At 53.3% G+C, this 17,550-nt stretch overlaps 7 protein-coding genes across 7 annotated transcripts; 5 read left to right on the top strand and 2 right to left on the bottom strand.

Moving 5' to 3' along the window:
- Positions 1-429: 429 nt before the first annotated feature.
- On the top strand, positions 430-2,280 carry PFLUO_LOCUS6436 (uncharacterized protein; the record flags this gene model as incomplete). The annotated part of the gene is made up of 4 exons (XM_073783981.1): positions 430-454; positions 529-1,034; positions 1,363-1,952; positions 2,025-2,280. The coding sequence occupies 4 exons, from the start codon at positions 430-432 to the stop codon at positions 2,278-2,280; spliced, it is 1,377 nt and encodes a 458-aa protein (XP_073640482.1).
- Positions 2,281-2,834: 554 nt separating this feature from the next.
- On the bottom strand, positions 2,835-5,216 carry PFLUO_LOCUS6435 (uncharacterized protein; the record flags this gene model as incomplete). The annotated part of the gene is made up of 1 exon (XM_073783980.1): positions 2,835-5,216. The coding sequence occupies one exon, from the start codon at positions 5,214-5,216 to the stop codon at positions 2,835-2,837; it is 2,382 nt and encodes a 793-aa protein (XP_073640481.1).
- Positions 5,217-6,108: 892 nt separating this feature from the next.
- Positions 6,109-7,128, top strand: PFLUO_LOCUS6434 (uncharacterized protein; the record flags this gene model as incomplete). Its single annotated transcript, XM_073783979.1, has 1 exon — positions 6,109-7,128. The coding sequence occupies one exon, from the start codon at positions 6,109-6,111 to the stop codon at positions 7,126-7,128; it is 1,020 nt and encodes a 339-aa protein (XP_073640480.1).
- A 587-nt stretch (positions 7,129-7,715) lies between these two features.
- On the top strand, positions 7,716-9,055 carry PFLUO_LOCUS6433 (uncharacterized protein; the record flags this gene model as incomplete). Its single annotated transcript, XM_073783978.1, has 2 exons — positions 7,716-7,847; positions 7,907-9,055. The coding sequence occupies 2 exons, from the start codon at positions 7,716-7,718 to the stop codon at positions 9,053-9,055; spliced, it is 1,281 nt and encodes a 426-aa protein (XP_073640479.1).
- An 809-nt stretch (positions 9,056-9,864) lies between these two features.
- Positions 9,865-12,036, top strand: PFLUO_LOCUS6432 (SWI/SNF and RSC complex subunit Ssr2; the record flags this gene model as incomplete). Its single annotated transcript, XM_073783976.1, has 3 exons — positions 9,865-9,970; positions 10,024-10,577; positions 10,633-12,036. 3 exons carry the CDS (start codon positions 9,865-9,867, stop codon positions 12,034-12,036), a joined length of 2,064 nt encoding a protein of 687 aa, XP_073640478.1.
- Positions 12,037-12,514: 478 nt separating this feature from the next.
- Positions 12,515-14,296, bottom strand: PFLUO_LOCUS6431 (uncharacterized protein; the record flags this gene model as incomplete). Its single annotated transcript, XM_073783975.1, has 1 exon — positions 12,515-14,296. The coding sequence occupies one exon, from the start codon at positions 14,294-14,296 to the stop codon at positions 12,515-12,517; it is 1,782 nt and encodes a 593-aa protein (XP_073640477.1).
- Positions 14,297-14,506: 210 nt separating this feature from the next.
- Positions 14,507-16,453, top strand: PFLUO_LOCUS6430 (Putative ATP-dependent helicase IRC3; the record flags this gene model as incomplete). Its single annotated transcript, XM_073783974.1, has 1 exon — positions 14,507-16,453. One exon carries the CDS (start codon positions 14,507-14,509, stop codon positions 16,451-16,453), a length of 1,947 nt encoding a protein of 648 aa, XP_073640476.1.
- Between the last annotated feature and the right edge of the window lie 1,097 nt (positions 16,454-17,550).

Below are 17,550 nucleotides of genomic sequence, written 5' to 3'. Positions count from 1 at the left end.
CACCCTCGAATCCGCATTCCACTTTTAATGGAGATAGTGCCTAGTGCATCACATCTCGTAGTAATTGCCATGGCAGGTTGCGGGGGTTTTTCCGAGAATGTGGCCCTTGGGACCCTCTTCTCCGCAAGTAATCCGGGGTCTGGTACGGGCATCGGAGGACTATCCGATACTGAGACTTGGCCGCTCCTGGGTGCAGACATCCGACTGGGGCCGGCACGAGATACTAGAATGAATTTGGGTGTCTACCACGCGCGTCGGACGATCATTGGGGAGAGGTCCATTCGTCAATTAGACTCCCCCAGCATGGTTTTTTCCCTATAACTGGGCTAGATTCCTAACATCCGAGGGACTTTGAAGCCAGTTCTTAGGTCCAGCGGGTTCTTGTCCGGTAAACAACAGATATGGGCAAGAAAGAAGAAGTCATACCCCATGAGTCGACCCATCACTTCTAAAGGTAGGCCTTTCGATTTTCTGTCCAATCTGCCTTGTATTATGCCGACTGGAGCATGCTGATCTCCTCTTAATCAGCTATCAACATGATTAAAGATATGGAGAAGAACTCGGAGCATGAGGAGGACGCTTCCGTGGCGCCCAACCTCAAGATGCGCGACGGCATCATCCTGATGCCGCAGCCGTCCAATGACCCTAACGACCCGCTAAACTGGTCATGGTTCCGCAAGCATGCTGCCATGTTCACCATTTCGTACCTGGCACTCGTCTGCTACGTCGCCGTGACCACCTTAGTTACGGGGACTGTGCCCCTGGCCGAGTCACTGCACGTATCCAAGTCGACAGCTGTTTACCTGGGCAATACGCCCGTTGCCCTGTATGGCGTGGCTCCCTGGCTCTGGAGCCCGCTCAGTCATTTTATAGGGCGCCGGTCTGTGCTGCTCATATGCAACGTTATCGCCATGGTTGGGGCTATTGTCGTTGCGACATCCAAGACGTACGCGGCTTGCATCGTCGGCCGGGTCATTCTCGGGGCTGGTGGTTCGGCATTCTGGACACTGGGGCCCGCGAGTATCGGAGATATGGTAAGTGCCTCCTGACCACAGAGCTTTTTGCTTTTTGCTCCTTGAAGAGAGCCCCTAAAAAAAGCTGACGGCGTATTTTTTTAGTTCTTCCGCCATGAAAAAGGGAAGAATATAGGTATATCGACATTGGCTATTGTAGTCTCTCCGTTCCTTGGGACAATGTAAGTGTCGTTCAGCGCATTTTTTGCTCGCATATAGCAAGGAAAACAGTAGCTGACTTGAGTGTCCTGACAGTATTGGTGGGCCAATCATAGAGAATAAGAATCTAGGCTGGCCGGCGTCACAGTGGATACCCCTAATCTTTATGGGAGTAGGCCTCATAATGCAGGTATTCTTTCTCCCAGAAACGATCTATATTCGCGAAGCACGTCCAGATTCTGCTTCCACGACCACCCAGGACCAGTCATTTGTGACCACACCAGGCGAATCGACACTCTGGGCCCGATACGGCATCCATATCCCCAAGCGCCGGGAGGAGAAGCAGCATAGCTTCTTTTTCATTGCCACGCGTCCTTTTGTGCTCTTCAAGTTCCCAGCGGTAATACTCTCGGCGTTCTGGTTCGGTATAGCCTACATGATGCATGTGGGTATCACCGCCGAGATCCCACTCGTATTTGAGGAGCAGTATAACTTCTCCGTGCTCGATGTCGGTCTGACTGGATTCTCTGGCTTGATTGGTGCGTTAATCGGTGAGGCTTATGCTGGACCCTCACTCGATTACATTGCGAAGCATAAGATGAAGCATGGTCGGGAATGGCGACCTGAGTACCGTCTCCAAGCCGTCTGGCCATCACTGGTCGCAGTACCAGCCGGCCTAATCATGTTTGGCACATCGCTCCAATTCGGACATGCCTGGATCACGCCTCTGGTTGGCCAAGCGATCTACATATTCGGCATTGAGGTTGGCACAACGGTGATGTATGATCATAACCCTATTGACTAATTTATCATGGCGCAAATTCCACTGACAAAGAGAAATGATCTGATTAGTCAAACTTATATCCTGGAATGCTACCCTCGCCAGGGCGCAGAGGCGAATTTGGTCTTCAATCTGATTCGCAACATTTTCTCCTATACGGGTCCGTTCTTTGTACAGCCGATGATCGCCCGGCTCGGAATTACCTCTCCATTTGCTCTTTTCGCTGCTTTGACCGTCTTCTTCTTCCCTTTTACTATGGGTGTTCTGATGTGGCGAGGCAAAGAGATCCGGGACAAGGGTGGTGACCCTGGATGGAGTAGAGACTGAAGGCGAGCCTATCGAAGAACCTTGTACAGGATGTCCTTACATTCTAAGCATTCCGTCTAAATAGCTACAATGACTCGCTTTCATAATATACGCACTGAAAGGCTGCTCCTGAGGCGATGTTTTACATCTTATTCGAATGTGTTGATTGAGTCAACCGACACATCGAGCTGCTCTTTTCCTCGAGGAACTTGGCAACAAGCTGAGACCGCTCAATATACCTTGCACGACCCGATGTATATATTGGATTTGTATCAGTCTTTCCCTGTCCCCAATTATAGAGTCATATGACCAAGTTCCTTTGTAGGTAGGTCTAGGCAAGGCCTGTATATAGTCAAATCGCCGGTCAAAAGCTTGGCACCGGCGGAGACGATTTTGCCTTTGGTGTGTGCCCCCAGACCTGCGTTCTCGCGAGAGGCTCTGACGGCGAAGAAGATGTTGGCCTTATCTATCCTTTGGTAGCTGAAACCTCGGCTGAAAGTATTTCGGGCACGTCCCTACCGAGTAATTACGCGTCGACTTACTATGTTCAACCAGATATTCTCCCAGAGACATCGTTACCCCGAATTTCGTACCAGAAGGGATTCGACATCGCCCCAGTCCACCACACCAGCCCAGTCCAGGCTGAGCAATGAGTCCATCCAACCGCTGGTATCCGGTTCTCCATCAAAGGACGTCAGAAAGTTTGGCTGCCCGGGGGCATCTTGGATGCCGAGCCTTGGCGCAACTCCGGTACTTTGCCCATTCTGGACGCTGATGGGGTCTTGCTGCGAGGCCACCAGTGAAAAAGCATCAAGCGATGTTCTTCCTGCTCCCGAAGCAGCTGCCAGGTTGCTGGCTCGCCGGCCGTCCGAGGCAGAATGAATAGGGTCACTTAGCCGAGTTCGAAACCCAGGGGCTACCTGGGCATTTCTTCCCGCTGTAGCCAGACGACCGTTCGCCGACTGGTTGGGGACAGAAACAGCAGGCTTGGTGTTGTCCTGTCTCGACCCATCCTCAAATGTTGCGACGACGCGTGCGAACCTCTTCATTGTGCTGCATTTGTTTACGCGCATAAGCACCTCTCGCGTCTGGGCGATCAGCTGGCGCAGCTCTGTCTGCAGGCGCGCTTCGTGCTGGTCGTGATAATGGCTCGTAGAAATTGAAATCCGCAGCGATCGCAGGATAAGTACCATGACGCCACAGTAGGCATAGAAAATGTCCATAGCCGAGATGCCGTTCACTAGGTCGAAGGAGTCGGCAAGCAAGATGAGGCGGCAGAGCTGCACAGCGTGCTTGACGCATATGTCTGACAGGCGCTCCTCTACAGGGCCAGAGTACTGATCAGTGCCGCCATTGTTTCGGCTAAGAGCGGCGGGGAGCTCTTCCCCATTCCGTTGAGAGGATGCAACGTATAGCAGCAAAGCAGATCGCGTGACTAGAATGGCAATGTATCTGTACTGGAGATGCAGCACCAGAGCGGCTCGAAGCCTATGTCGACTCTGCCAGCCCATCATTGCTTTGAGCTCTTGTAATGGCATCCGCGGCGCCTCCTGGACGCCTTGGCAAAGGAGATCTTCGGCCTCTCCAATGAATGGAATGTTCAACACGTGGCGTGAAGCCAAGGCGTTCCTCCACTGATTCAAAGCCTCCAGCGTCGCCCTCGAAGACTGCTCTTGCCGAGCCAAGCCGTCTATGCTTCTTTTGTCGCTAGCCACAGGTAGCGTCTTTACCGCAATTGAGACCCTCGCCTTAGCCAGGATAATCTGTAGCTCCAGGGAAAGCTTCATAGTCTCGTCGTCCTCATCGTAGCCGCCGTCCAGCACACCCTCACGGGGAGGGACTATCTCAACGTCTTCGAAGTCGTAGAACCCGCTCGGCCTCCCCAGGCTTGACGCAAGGAACTGCTCGAAACTGTAGAGTGTGCAAAAAACACGCTTGCGCACCTCCCTCTCCATGGGCCGAAAATGTAACCCGTTATCGCTAGCCCGATGCAAGCCAACAGCAAAGGACAAACGCATGGCGGTTCCGACCAGGTTCCAGGCCGCATTTCGTTCGTTGTGGTTGTGGAGGAAAAGGGAGAGAAGAAGAAGGGCTCGGATATTGGAGAGAGTGCATCTGGAGATTAAATGTGGCAGCAGCTGACGGGTTAGGCGGACACAGTGTTGAGACAGGGAAGTGAGGTCGAGATTGGGAGGAAAGTCAGAGGGGCTAGACAGTGAGCCAAAGGCAATCATCATGTGCAAACAGCCTAGCCAGCCTGGCTCAGGTACGGTAGACGACGGTACATGCATGCTCGCTTTTGTCGGCTGCTGATAATACCGCTCCGTAGACATGTATGTCTCGTATTCTTCCGCGAAGGTCCCGCGGTGGAATAATGGAAAGTCCGGATGTACGTCTTTGAAGTACAGCCGTACCAACGAGTCGACAATATGTCGAGGCGGAAGCTGCCTTCTGGTCTCCTCAATGTCATCAACCGGGATGCTGGCAAAATCCTGGATCAGAGCAGGGGAGCGCTCTTCGATCTGCTGTTCCTCGTTGGTACTACTGCCAGTGACTCCTGAAGACGGTTCCGCGTGCTCATTTTGGTTTCCGTCTGCCTCGAGAGCCTGAGCTGCATCTTCCTCCATGAACGTAGCCGTAAGCTGAGTGGACGCTGGGGAGCCAATTACTTGCTCGCTGCGAGAGATGAGAATCAACCTCCGGAGCTGGCCCAGAAACTGCAGGCTCCCAGATGGGCCGATGAAATGCTCACGCCCGGCTGTGTCTCTGATGAGTCCCACAGGTTCGTCTACACGGGGGTTTGTTTCAGGTCCTTGGTCGAAAGAGGTTCTTCTCTCACTCTCGCTCTGGATATTTGTGGCACCTGTTCTCGGTGACGATGAAGCTGCACACTCCATTGACCCAGAAACACCTTGATCATCGGCTGTAGTAGAAACATCCTTTAACAGCTCCTCCATCCTTGGTGTTTCATCATGAGACAAGACTGGCATGACATATCCCATGCGTTCTCCCAGCTGGACGAGATCCGGGACTGTGGAAATGGCGTCATTGGGAAATGCACCACGTACAATGGCCTCCAAACATTTGTATCTAAAGCAAGGACGTACCAGCTGTCAATGCCGGCTGATCGAGACAGCACGCATGGTAGTTGTGAGGCAGCTTACCGGTAGCTCAAATCATCCACACTTCCGTAGAACCGGGTCTTCCGTGGAAGCGTGTAGGAGCATTCAAGATTATGGTTCTGGCACATGACACATCCGTGTCCGGATGGAAGTAGAACACATTTGCAACGCCGCTATTGGTGCCATCGTAATAGACACTTGTTGTCAGCTTACATCGTTGCATAAGGCGATTGTAGGGGCCGGGCCGTCCGTATCGCAAGTATAACACAGTAAGAGCAAGCTAACCTTTCGACAAAAGTCGCCTAGTACATATGTCAGACCCTGGGGTCACTGATGGCCGTCTTAAAGCAACACTTGCTGCGGACATGTGTAAATTGAACTTACAGCTATGTGCAGATCGCTTCCTGGATGCGTCTGGTATCCTCCTGGACCGGCCTTTCGGCGGCCCTGCTGCCGAAGCCTCGGCCATCAAGTACTTCACTGGAAAAGTGAATAGTGGTCGTCCGTCGTTTCGGATACCGTAGTCGAATCTCTTCCGACTCCCTTTTGCGCTTTGCGCCAGGATTTCTGCATGCAGCCTGTGCGTCTATGCGGAGTCAAAGATGCGTCGGAGTTGTGGACCGCGCGAGCGTGGAGAAATAGGAGAAGAGGGCGGGCGCATGCTTCCGGGAATGCTCCACAAGGTTAGTTTTCTCCCCGGACTGCCGGTGCGGAGGTATTTATCCGCATGACCAAACTACTGATTGTGTCGCGAGTATGGTTGAGAGATCATCCAGCACAGCAGTCCACAAGCCATGGAATCTTTAAGGATTTGTTCTTCTTCGTCTTCACACCTCGGCTTGTCACCTGGGCTGAGCACGCACATTTACGGTCTAACGTCAAGATGATGGAGTCGTTCACCCTTCCAAGCGGGCGAGAGATGGCCTACACTTTGTCACCTGGGACCTCCTCAGATCGCATCCTCCTGCTTTCCAATTCTTTAGCGGAGGACCTGACTTCCTGGGATCTAGTCGTGCCTGTACTGGAAGATCAAGGCTTCCGGGTCCTCCGCTACGACCAACCGGGCCATGGCCGCTCTAACGCACCATCTGAATCTGAGATGTCCTCCATGTCTTTCGAGGTCCTGGCGGACGATGTATACTACCTTTTAAAACACCTGAGAATCAGCAGACTGCATGCCTGGGTAGGGGTATCGATGGGAGGCATCAAGGCCGTGTACTTTGTTGCGCGTCATCCCGGCATGGTGAACAAGATCATTGTAGCGGACGCCATTGCCGCTTCACCAGCCGTGGTAGGCATCCCAGATAACTTCGCCGCGAGGACAATCGCCGCCAAGGAAGCGGGATCAATGTCAGAGGACCTGTTGAATACGAGGAAGCGGTGGTTCGGCGAAGAGTGGATGGCGGAGCATCCCGAAGAGACGGCGAGAATGGAGAAGTCTATGGCGACGACTACAATCAAGGGGCTCGAGGCCTGTTGCACCGCTCTTAGCAACCCATCTTTCGATCTCAGGCCGCTGTATCCCAAGGTGGGACATGGCTGTGACGAGGCTCTCATTATTGCCGGGGAGAAGGATGCGGACCTGCCGTCCAAGATGCAGGAGATGCGGAAGGCCGTGGAAGAGAGCCTATGGAACTGTGGGAAGAAGATACCCGTAAGGATGGAGATTGTAAAGTCTGCAGGGCATGTACCCTACATTGACGGCTTTGAGGACTTCCGTGTGATTATCACCAAGTTCCTTTCTTAGATAAGGTCAGGGATGGCTCTGGCGAAATGGGTCTGTAGTTTCGTTTTTTTGTTATCGGAATTTACAGGGACATCCCCACTAGAAACAAACCGCTATTCGCAGTTCTAGAGTGTGGCTGGAATTCTTTTTTCCTACCGCTTGCGTATGTCTACAGTAGTTTGTTCCATACCAAGCAAGTCCTAGCAACACACTATCAGGGGAACCGCAAACTGGGAATAATCGAGTCAAGGTGCCTTAAAATTACCCATCGGAACCTGGCTCAGAGCAAATCAGAATAGACAGGGATGAACCGAGGGATGAACCGACGAACGGTAGCGGGTCCAGCGGCAAATCTCTCCGTCGGGTGCAGTGTTCCGATAATTAATGTTACCACTCGAACAGTAGATCCGGCCATGCGGCAGCTTGCATTCGCAGAGAGCATCAGTATCTTCGCGGGGAGGAAGAAGCGGGTTTGCTATCAGTGAACTTTGCCATCATTCATTTATAAAACCGCCATCTTGAGAAGAACGAATTTAGCTACCACTCTTACTCAGACGATCTGTGAAACGACTGTGAACCTCACCGAGTTACTCTGGCTGTACAGCACGATGCCTAACACTTCCAGATCGTTGAACGTCCTTGTTGTCGGCGCTGGCCTGGGCGGCCTAGCGACGGGGCTCGCCCTGCAGACCGACGGCCACAAGGTCACAATTCTTGATGCAGCTCCCGAGTTCGCGGAAGTAAGGCCTCAATATCAACCCCGGGCGAGGACTTTGGCTCACATTAGCAACTTTCATAGGCTGGAGCGGGTATCAGGATCCCACCTAACTCGAGCCGCCTGCTCATGCGATGGGGTGTTGACCTAGAGAGGATGAAGAAGTCGACTTCGCAGAGATATCACTTCATTCGTTGGAAGGATGGCAGCACAATCTTTGATCTGCCTTTCAACAACATCGTCGAGACACATGGGTCACCTTACTGGCTTGTTCATCGGGCAGACCTGCACGCGGCGCTGCTAGATGCCACCCAGAAAGCCGGCGTCAAAGTTTTGACCAAGAAGCGTGTCGTCTCCTACGACTTCGACGCTCCGATGGCGACTACGCAGGATGGAGAAGTCTTCAAAGCCGATCTGATCGTGGGTGCAGACGGTATCAAGTCCATCTGCCGGCCTTTGCTTACCGGCCAGCCCGACGTCCCGCGGGACACTGGCGACATAGCCTACCGAATCCTCATTCCCAGCGAAAAGTTGCTGGCCGACCCGGATCTGGCCCACCTTATCCTCGACCCCTGCACGACTTCCTGGTGCGGGCCGGACGCACACCTGGTTGGCTACCCTATCCGCAACGGGGAGATGTACAACATTGTCGTGTGTGCTACTTCCTACAACGAAACCACGGACGAGGTCTGGGTCGTCAAAGGCGACAACAGCGATCTGTGCAACCGATTCGCAAGCTGGGAGCCCAAGGTCCGGAAGCTCTGTGCCCTGACGGGCGAGTTCATGAAGTGGCGACTGTGTGACCTGCCCAATCTTACTCGCTGGACACACCCCTCGGGCAAGGCCGTGCTGCTGGGCGACAGTTGTCACCCCATGCTCCCTTACCTGGCTCAGGGCGCCGCCCAGTCCTTTGAAGACGCCGCCGTTTTGCGCCAGGTACTCGCGCAGGATGTGGACATGGCCACGGCCCTGAAGCAGTACGAAACAATCCGCATGCCGCGAGCGGGCCTCGTGCAGGCCAAGACGCGTGAGCACCAGTACATCTTGCATATTGATGACGGGCAGGAGCAGCAGACGCGTGACAAGAAGCTGGCTCTCGATACGGCAGAGAACCCAGTCTTCTGGGGCTTTGAAGACCGGCGGAAATGGCTCTTTAGCCACGATGCAGAGGTGATTAAGAAAGAAGGGGCAAACTGGAGGGACGTGCCCGTGTTGAATGGCATTCAGACGTAGTCGAGGATCGTCCTTCAACGGTCCTACCGTTGCTTTTGGGATCCAAATTGACTCTCATGCTTTCAAACCTTTGGTCTTGTCCTGGCTATCTCTTCTCCAAATGCTGTGGAAACTTTGACGGAAGAAGTGGTGCAGAAGCGAACGCAAAGGAATAAATGTTAACTCTCACTCCCACAATCAAACACAAGAGCCTCGTGCATACCCTATTATGTTCCCGCTTTTAAGCTATTAAAATGGGACAAGATGTCCAGTAGAATAACTAATGCTGATCTTCTCACTACCAATTATCCTAATTTTCAGTGCTTAGTGCATGCTCAAATACCTTCCTATCACATAGCCGTTTGACATGGTGTGCGAAAACATTGACGTTATCAACTCAGCCAATGACATTTCCAGCCCCAAAAGCAAGTAATTCTGGTTTCGGTTTCAAATGTCCCCATATTCTTTTGCATGTACCCGACATAAAGGGCTGCAAATGAGATATTTGCAGTGTTGCCCTGCTATGAATATACAATAGGCTTATCTAATACACGCTAGTCTCTATTCGGTTAGCGGCTCAACCTCAGCGGCCGCGAGTTTTGCGTGTCGCGACTGACCATCCAACCATCGAGCCCCCGAGCCTGCATCATCCCATTCGCCCCCGTCTTTCATATCGAGCGTTCCATTGCTCGGCTTGGTCCTTCGTGATTGTCTCTGCACGTACTATCAGCTTCACTGGTGCTCTGCCCGTGCATTGCACCCCAGGAACAGACCGGCAAGGAGGCCATCTTCTGTCGTTCGCGACGGCAGGCTTTGACTCGTGATTCATCATGGATGACACTCCTGTCAACCCGCTCGGGGTTTCCGACAATTCTCAGCCCGTGACTGGTGCCGAGGGGGCTGCTGAGCTTACGCGCGCCTCCAGCCACGCCTCAGGTAATCGCCTCCCCGGGATGAGACCAAGATCGGAATACTAACTCGCGGCCCAGAAGCGCAATCCCCAGAGAAGAAGATCGAGCCCTCGACCGAACCAGACAATCCCCTCGATGCCCCAGCATCCCCCAAGCCCCGGAATGGCGATGCTGAAGATGAGGAGATGGGCGGCACGGAGACGGATGCCAAGCGCGATACCGAAGGCCTGGAAGATGCGGCAGGAGAATCGCAGCCACCTGCCGATGCAGATGCGGATGCTGTAGGTGAGGAACAACCGGTGCAGTCCAAGTCGGCGCTGGAAGCCTCCGCCCGGTCCCAGCTTGTCGCGCAAACACACGCCATCATCCTGCCCAGCTACTCGACATGGTTCGATATGCACACTGTCCACGCGATTGAGAAGAAGGCCCTCGCAGAATTTTTCAATGGCCGCAACCGCAGCAAGACCCCTGCCATCTACAAAGACTACCGTGATTTCATGATCAACACTTATCGCCTAAACCCCATCGAGTATCTGACTGTTACCGCGTGCCGTCGCAACCTTGCTGGAGATGTGTGCGCAATCATGCGCGTTCACTCGTTCCTTGAACAGTGGGGTCTAATCAACTACCAGGTACGTATCCAAGTCTTGGTTTTGGCTTAAGACCCTTTTTCTAACGCCTATCTAGGTCGACCCTCAGACGCGGCCCTCCAACATCGGCCCGCCATTCACTGGTCACTTCCGAGTCATCGCCGATACTCCACGAGGTCTGCAGCCGTTCCAGCCCGGACCGAACCACTCCGTCACTGCTGGCAAGGCTCTTCCTGCCACCGACCGAGCGGCCTCAGCCACTCCTGCTACGAAGTCTGAGCTCAACCTCGAAGTCCGCCGTAATGTCTATGACGAGAAAGGAAAGGCGATCACTCCTGCCGACGACAAGGAGAAGCAGACTAACGGCGAAGCGAACGGAGCTTCTGCCCAGGATCTTGAGAACGCTGCCCAGGAGCCCAAAAAGAAGTCTCACTGCTTCTCTTGCGGTATCGATTGCACCCGACTGCGGTTCCATTATGCCAAGTCGGCCCCGGCATCAGGCAATGCCAGTCTGCCCGACACGAAATATGACCTGTGCCCTAACTGCTTCCTTCAAGGCAGAATGCCTTCCAGCCACAATGCCTCGGATTTTGTCAAGCTTGAGGACAAGTCCCACACCCATGTGCCTGACAAGGACACACCGTGGTCGGACTCAGAGCTTGTCTTATTGCTGGAGGGTCTGGAGAACTTTGACGACAACTGGGAGCAGATCGCCGGCCATGTCGGCACTCGCACCAGAGAAGAATGCGTGATGAAGTTTTTGCAGTTGGAGATTGAGGACAAATACCTCGAAGACCTTCCTGACATGCGTTCCACGAGTGGACGCGACCCCATAAGCCAGGCCGAGAACCCGGTCTTGTCTGTGGTGGCTTTCCTAGCCCAGATGGCTGAGCCCGCCGTGGCCGCTGCCGCTGCCGGACGATCTGTAGAGGAGATCCGCAAAGAGTTGCGGAAGCAACTCGAGAAGGGGCAGGACAAGGGCAAAGAAAGGGAAGGCGAGACGGTCAAGGCCGAAGACTCCATGGATGTGGACATTGTGCGCGAGGCTGAAACCACCGACAAGTCGAAGCAGTCGCTCAGCACCGTCGCACTTGCCGCTTCTGCGGCGCGTGCTGGTGCGCTCGCCTCCCATGAGGAGCGAGAAATGACCCGCCTGGTTTCCGCTGCGGTCAACGTCACCCTGCAGAAGTTCGAGATCAAGCTGCAGCAGTTCAACGAGATGGAGGAGATCATCGAGGCCGAGCGCCGGGAACTCGAGCAGGCACGCCAGCAGCTCTTCTTGGACCGGATGACCTTCAAGAAGCGCGTCAAGGAAGCCCAGGATGCTCTGCAAGCCGTTAGCCTGCAAGGTCCCAATGAGAATACCAATGCTCTGCTTGCGAACGCCGCCACCGCGGGCATTGGCAACCACTACAGCTTCCAGCCTGTTGGTGGTGATGCCCGTACTGGCACTGAGCCCCTGAGTGTTGAGGGAGGCGACTTCAAGACACTGGATCTGTAGTGTCTTGTTTTCTTCTTCCTCTCCTGCATCCACCTATGTACGATATCCCCTGGATTTCTTTTCGAGTCAGGGAGAAAATGGGAGGGGGCCATACTCATGGAGTCTGCAATCTTTTTCTTTTTACTGACGGTCTGTTTCCTGTCGTGTTATGAATATTCTTCTTTTATCTGCTTTTGGCTTGGAAAAGGCGCTTCTACTTACTATCTGTTGGAGTTTGAGTTTGATTGAATTCCGACTCCACTCGTTTCTACTGGGGAGTCGACTGTTCTTAAGGAGGTGATGGATATGATATGAGATAGGAGGGGGATGTTGGTTGGTCGGGGTCTTTCTTGAATGTGTTTTATTTCTCATTAATACTATTATGTCTTTTGATGGGAACTCTCTGTCTGTTGCTCAAGTCTCTGAGTTAGGGGTATTTCGTATTTCCATTGCGACGGCATGTTCTAGCGATGAGCCGCACGCCTGGCGAAAACGACTGTTAAGGCTCCGGTGGGAGTTCGGGGTAGTGATCGATTTCCCTGGTTTGCATCTCCTGGGTTTGGTCCTCATTGCTGAAAACCTGTTCTTGCTCCTCGTCGTAGTGATCTCCCAGTTCAGGAACATGGACTTCATGGTCTTCGACATCTTGCAAATGCTCAAGAGGAGATTCCGCGAGAGAATCATCAAGACGGCGCCTCTTGTGACGATTCTCGGCTAGCTCTTCCTCCAGATCTTCCATGCCGTAGCCGTAATCCTCCCACTCGCTGCGGTAAAGGGTGTGGTCGCGCCAGTCGACCAGGTCTTGTTTCGTCTTACGTTCTCCGTGGGGTTTGCGAATGACCTCTTTATTCTTTTCTGGGTCGTTCTCGTCGTCTTCTTCTTTGATTGGCTCGTCGAGAAAAGCTGGTGCTGGCCGCTCAAGTTTGTTCCAAAGTCTTAATTCCCCGCGACGACTGCGTTCTCTGTCTAGCGTGTCTGCGTGTTCGTCTTCAGGGTCCAGGAAGGATAATTCTGATTCAGATAGTGGGGCGGAGAGTTCAGAAGAGGCTCGAGATGGCGGTCTCCCGATGCCTTCTTCTTCCTCTGCTGGCTCCTCCGGCTGATCGTCTGGTAACACACCTGTTTCAGAAACAAGGTTGAAGTAGTCGTCATCGCCAGACAGGATTTGTTCGATCTCGTCGTAGCTAAACACTCGAGGAACCCACCCCTTTTGGTTTTTCATGTCGGCCACTTCAAGATGATTCCGGCGTGCGAGCTTAATCCAGAAATCGGATCTATCGCGCTTCATGTTCAGTACGTCCATTGCAGTCCGCACATCCCTTTTGCGCACGACACTCGTTCTCTCTTTCCCGCGCCGCTGTACAGTGCGCAGGCGGGACATGGCAAAAAAAATCGAGGACTGGATCAGGCGACGTGTGATGCTGATCACCAAAGCGTAGAAATCTTGGAGTGCATCCGCGGTCATAGATGGTTCCTCCTCTTCCGACATGACAAGATTCGTCCAGTTGTCTTCTGATCTTGATCCACCAAGGTTCATGAAAACACGGCGCGACAGTTGGACCATGATAGGGACGTTGAGCAGACCTGATGCAAGAGAGACACCCTCACGCGCCGTATCGTCGTTCTTCCCATCCTTAATCTTCTGAGCACGTGTCTCGGTGATGACCCAGTTCAGGCCGTGTTCTCGCTTGCGCTCGATCGCCGCCTTGTGCTCCTCATCGACGACGAGAACCTCCGCATACCGATCCAGTAAAGCGCCGCATTCCTCGCTGACTTCCTCAGCGGCGGGGATATCCGCCAAAGCCACCGGCCGGATGTGACTCTTGAACAGGTGCTCGACCTCCAAACTGCGGTGCAGGAGCCGTAGATGATCCATAACCTCGAGTTCGGACTTGGTGCCGACCGCCGCCGCGATTTCCGGGATTCCATTCTTGCCCTGTCGGTCGAGGACATTGAAAAGTGCTTCTTTCTCCGTAGGTGTCCACAGCACAGCCCCGTTCTGCGTCACCAGGTGCGGCTCCTCGTTATCTACATATTGAGTGCCGTTTTCGGTTTCGCTGAGGAGCCGCTTATACTCCTCGAGAGCGGCGGGAGGAAGCTGTTGAATCTGCGACCACAGCCATGCAAGTCGGGGATGTGTGATGTCGGATTCTGGATCGCCGGCGGAGGAGGATATTGTCAGCGCATCGAGCGCAGGCGAAGAAGGCACCTCGGATGGCTCGAAGTCGGATTCGGGATCGCCGTCATCGTGGTCCGGCTCGTATTCACTGGTGCTGCTCATGGTCGCGAGGATTGCAGTGACTCGCGGCACATGGGCGATATGCCGGAGAAGCGACACATCACTGCTTGGGAATAATAATGATGTTGAGTTCAAGAAGCAAAAAAAGTCTCAAATGGGGAGGAACGGTGTTGCTATCGATAAGAGGGTGTTTGCTCTGTTTGTTCTGTCCTGGAGCTCCTTGAGCTTTTGATCTTCCTCAATGGCATTCGCATGGAGTTCGTTCGCAGGATCGGACCTTTTTTCTTCGCGCGGCACTTGAAGAGGCCACTGGTGCCATGTCGCTGGCAATATCGCCATGTGCACCTGAACTCAACGGTGCCCTTGGGCCCCCCAGGCATCGTCCTGCGCGACTACCAAGAGGAGTCCATTCAGTCAGTGCTGAAATACTTGGGCGAGGGCCATCGACGCCTGGGGATTTCACTAGCAACAGGAGCAGGGAAGACCGTGATTTTCACACAGCTCATCGGCCGAATCCCTCCACATGACGCGAAAGCAACAAAGACGATGATCATCGTCCACCGGCGGGAGCTCGTCGAACAGGCCGCGCGCCACTGCCGCCTCGCATACCCGGATCACATCGTGGAAATCGAAATGGGCAATAATGTCGCCACGGGAGGAGGAGATATCATCATTTCGTCCATCCAGACCCTTGCGCGGCGTATCGACAAATTCGACCCCAGCGCGTTCAAACTGGTCCTTGTCGACGAGGCGCATCATATTGTCGCGCCTTCTTACCGCAAAGCATTGGACCATTTTGGACTAAACGAGCCATCTGCCGACTCACCCGTGCTGGTTGGAGTTTCGGCGACCTTTTCGCGGTTCGATGGGCTTAAATTGGGTGCTGCCATTGATCACATCGTCTACCACAAGGACTACGTGGACATGATTGAAGACAACTGGCTGTCAGACGCGATTTTTACCACGGTCAAGTCCGGGGCCGACCTGAAACATGTCAAGAAAGATCAATTTGGTGACTTTGCCGTCGGCAGCCTTTCCAACGCGGTTAACACTCCCACGATCAACAATATTACTGTCCGGGCATGGTTAGCCAATGCCGAAGACCGGAAATCAACCCTGGTCTTTTGTGTGGATGTGGCGCATGCGCAGAGGCTTACTGAAACTTTTCGGGAGCATGGCGTTGACGCTCGCTACCTCACTGGCACCACACGCAAGGACGCTCGCGCGGAGCAGCTGCGGGCTTTTAAAGCGCAGGAATTCCCTGTCTTGTTAAATTGTGCGCTTTTCACCGAGGGCACGGATATCCCCAATATCGACTGTGTCCTCCTGGCGCGACCCACACGGTCTAGAAACCTGCTGATCCAGATGATCGGGCGAGGCCTGAGATTGTTTCCTGGCAAGAAGAATTGCCACATTATTGACATGGTTGCATCGTTGGAAGCTGGAATTCTGACTGCTCCTACCCTGTTTGGATTGCATCCCGACGAAGTGCTGAAAGAGGCTAGCACAGACGAATTACGGAAGACCGCCGACGAGCTCCAAGAGAAGCTGGATGTTGAATCAAATGATACCGCAGAACCAGCGGCCACTGTACTCTCAGAAGACGACGATACCAAGGTCGTGCACATGACCAGATATGATAGCGTCTTCGACCTTCTGAATGACATCCGCACCGAAAGGTACATCCGGATGCTCAGCTCGTACTCCTGGGTCCAAGTCAGCGACCGGAAATACGTATTGACCGACTCAGCCGGGTGGCTGACCATAGAGAAACAAGACGAGCTTTGGGTTGTGCACCATGTCATGAAATTCAAAAACGAGGCAGACGTCCAAGTCTTCACCCGGCCACGAGAGATTGCATCCGGCCCGGACCTGGAAACCGCCGTGCGAGCAGCAGACAGTTTTGCAAAAAGCAAGTTTCAGGAACGCTACATTTCGTTGCGAGAATCCTGGAGGCAAGCCTCGGTGACTACTGGGCAGCGCAAGTTCCTGAAAAGGCTGGAGGCTCACAACAAACGAGCACGCTCTCAGGAACTGAATCGTGGCCAAGCGGCGGATATCATCACGAAGTCGCTTTTCGGTGGGAAAAAGCGATTTGAGAAGCTGGGGGTCCAGGGCAGAGCCAACGAGAAGAAAATGGAAGATGCGCGCAAGCTGCAGGAAAGGGAGGAGGTTAGGGTTGGGCCATTGGACCGATGAATTGGTATATGGAGGATAAAGAAGTCTTGCGCGCTTTGGTTGCTAGGATCTGCCACCAAATATCCATTGACAGGTCATCTGAATGGTAGCAAACGGATTGAGCCCTAACAATGGTTCCGTATTGTGTTGTATGTGATGGATGCCTTCCCTGTGCATTCAGCCATGTTTGCTTAGGCTGGACCCGCCCAGAAGAGCCATCCTCCCACGAATATAAACAAGGCACTCCCCCATCTTCCCTCCTCCACCGCTGTTATATTTATATATACATACTTTACACCACCACCTTGAACGGATCGCGGCGTCTCTACCTTGCACTCCTTTACAAGACGTGCCTACAGAGAGCTTATGTAACAGCACCCGCGTGATCGATACTGCTCCGCAGGAGTCAATGGTCTTCAAGGTTCTCGATGCTGTGGGAGGGCTTCACTTTCAGGAGAAATAGTCTGGCCCCGTATCGCTCCAGACGACAGCGGCACGAACCCGCAAGAATCGAAGCGATCCCTTTTTGGGTCTGCGGTCGCAATATATTATTACGGGCGACTACAGGCTAACTCCTTCTATCCCACAGAGGCTGTGGAAAATCCATTCCCGTCCACTTCCATTGAGAAGATGCAGTGAATCTAAGAATTGGCCCAGGAGAGTGCTTGAGGAATTGGGGTGGTATTCTATCAGTATCCAAACTGACGTACTGTTTTCTTTCTCATTCGTGATTTTCGTCTGTGTAGTTCGCTAGTCTAAGATGAAGCCAGCTATGTCATTGTGGGGAATCCATGTCCAAGAGCATCGTGCGAGGCTTCCCGATGCTGATAGGCTGCCGTATAGAACTCCGCTGAAACAGGGCACAAGGCTAAAATACATTAGTGCTATTTTTAATAACTGGTCGCATGAACACTCACTTTTCTGGGAAAAACAGACTTTGTACCCCTTATCTATTACATACTGCAGTCAGGACAACACCAGACCTGCCACCACACCCCGTCAGACTTTCTCATTATGAATCCAAGGCCAGCCGCGCCGCCTGCTTACGACAGCATCGTGGGATCAGTATCACGGCCAGGCATTCAGCGTATCCACACAAGAGAAGCAGCGCGTCGTAA

The sequence above is a fragment of the Penicillium psychrofluorescens genome, assembly GCF_964197705.1.
Source record: "Penicillium psychrofluorescens genome assembly, chromosome: 4".
Classification (NCBI taxonomy): Eukaryota; Fungi; Ascomycota; class Eurotiomycetes; order Eurotiales; family Aspergillaceae; genus Penicillium; species Penicillium psychrofluorescens.
The sequence above is the reverse complement of the archived record's forward strand: the minus strand, read 5'-3'. Positions and strand labels throughout refer to the sequence as shown.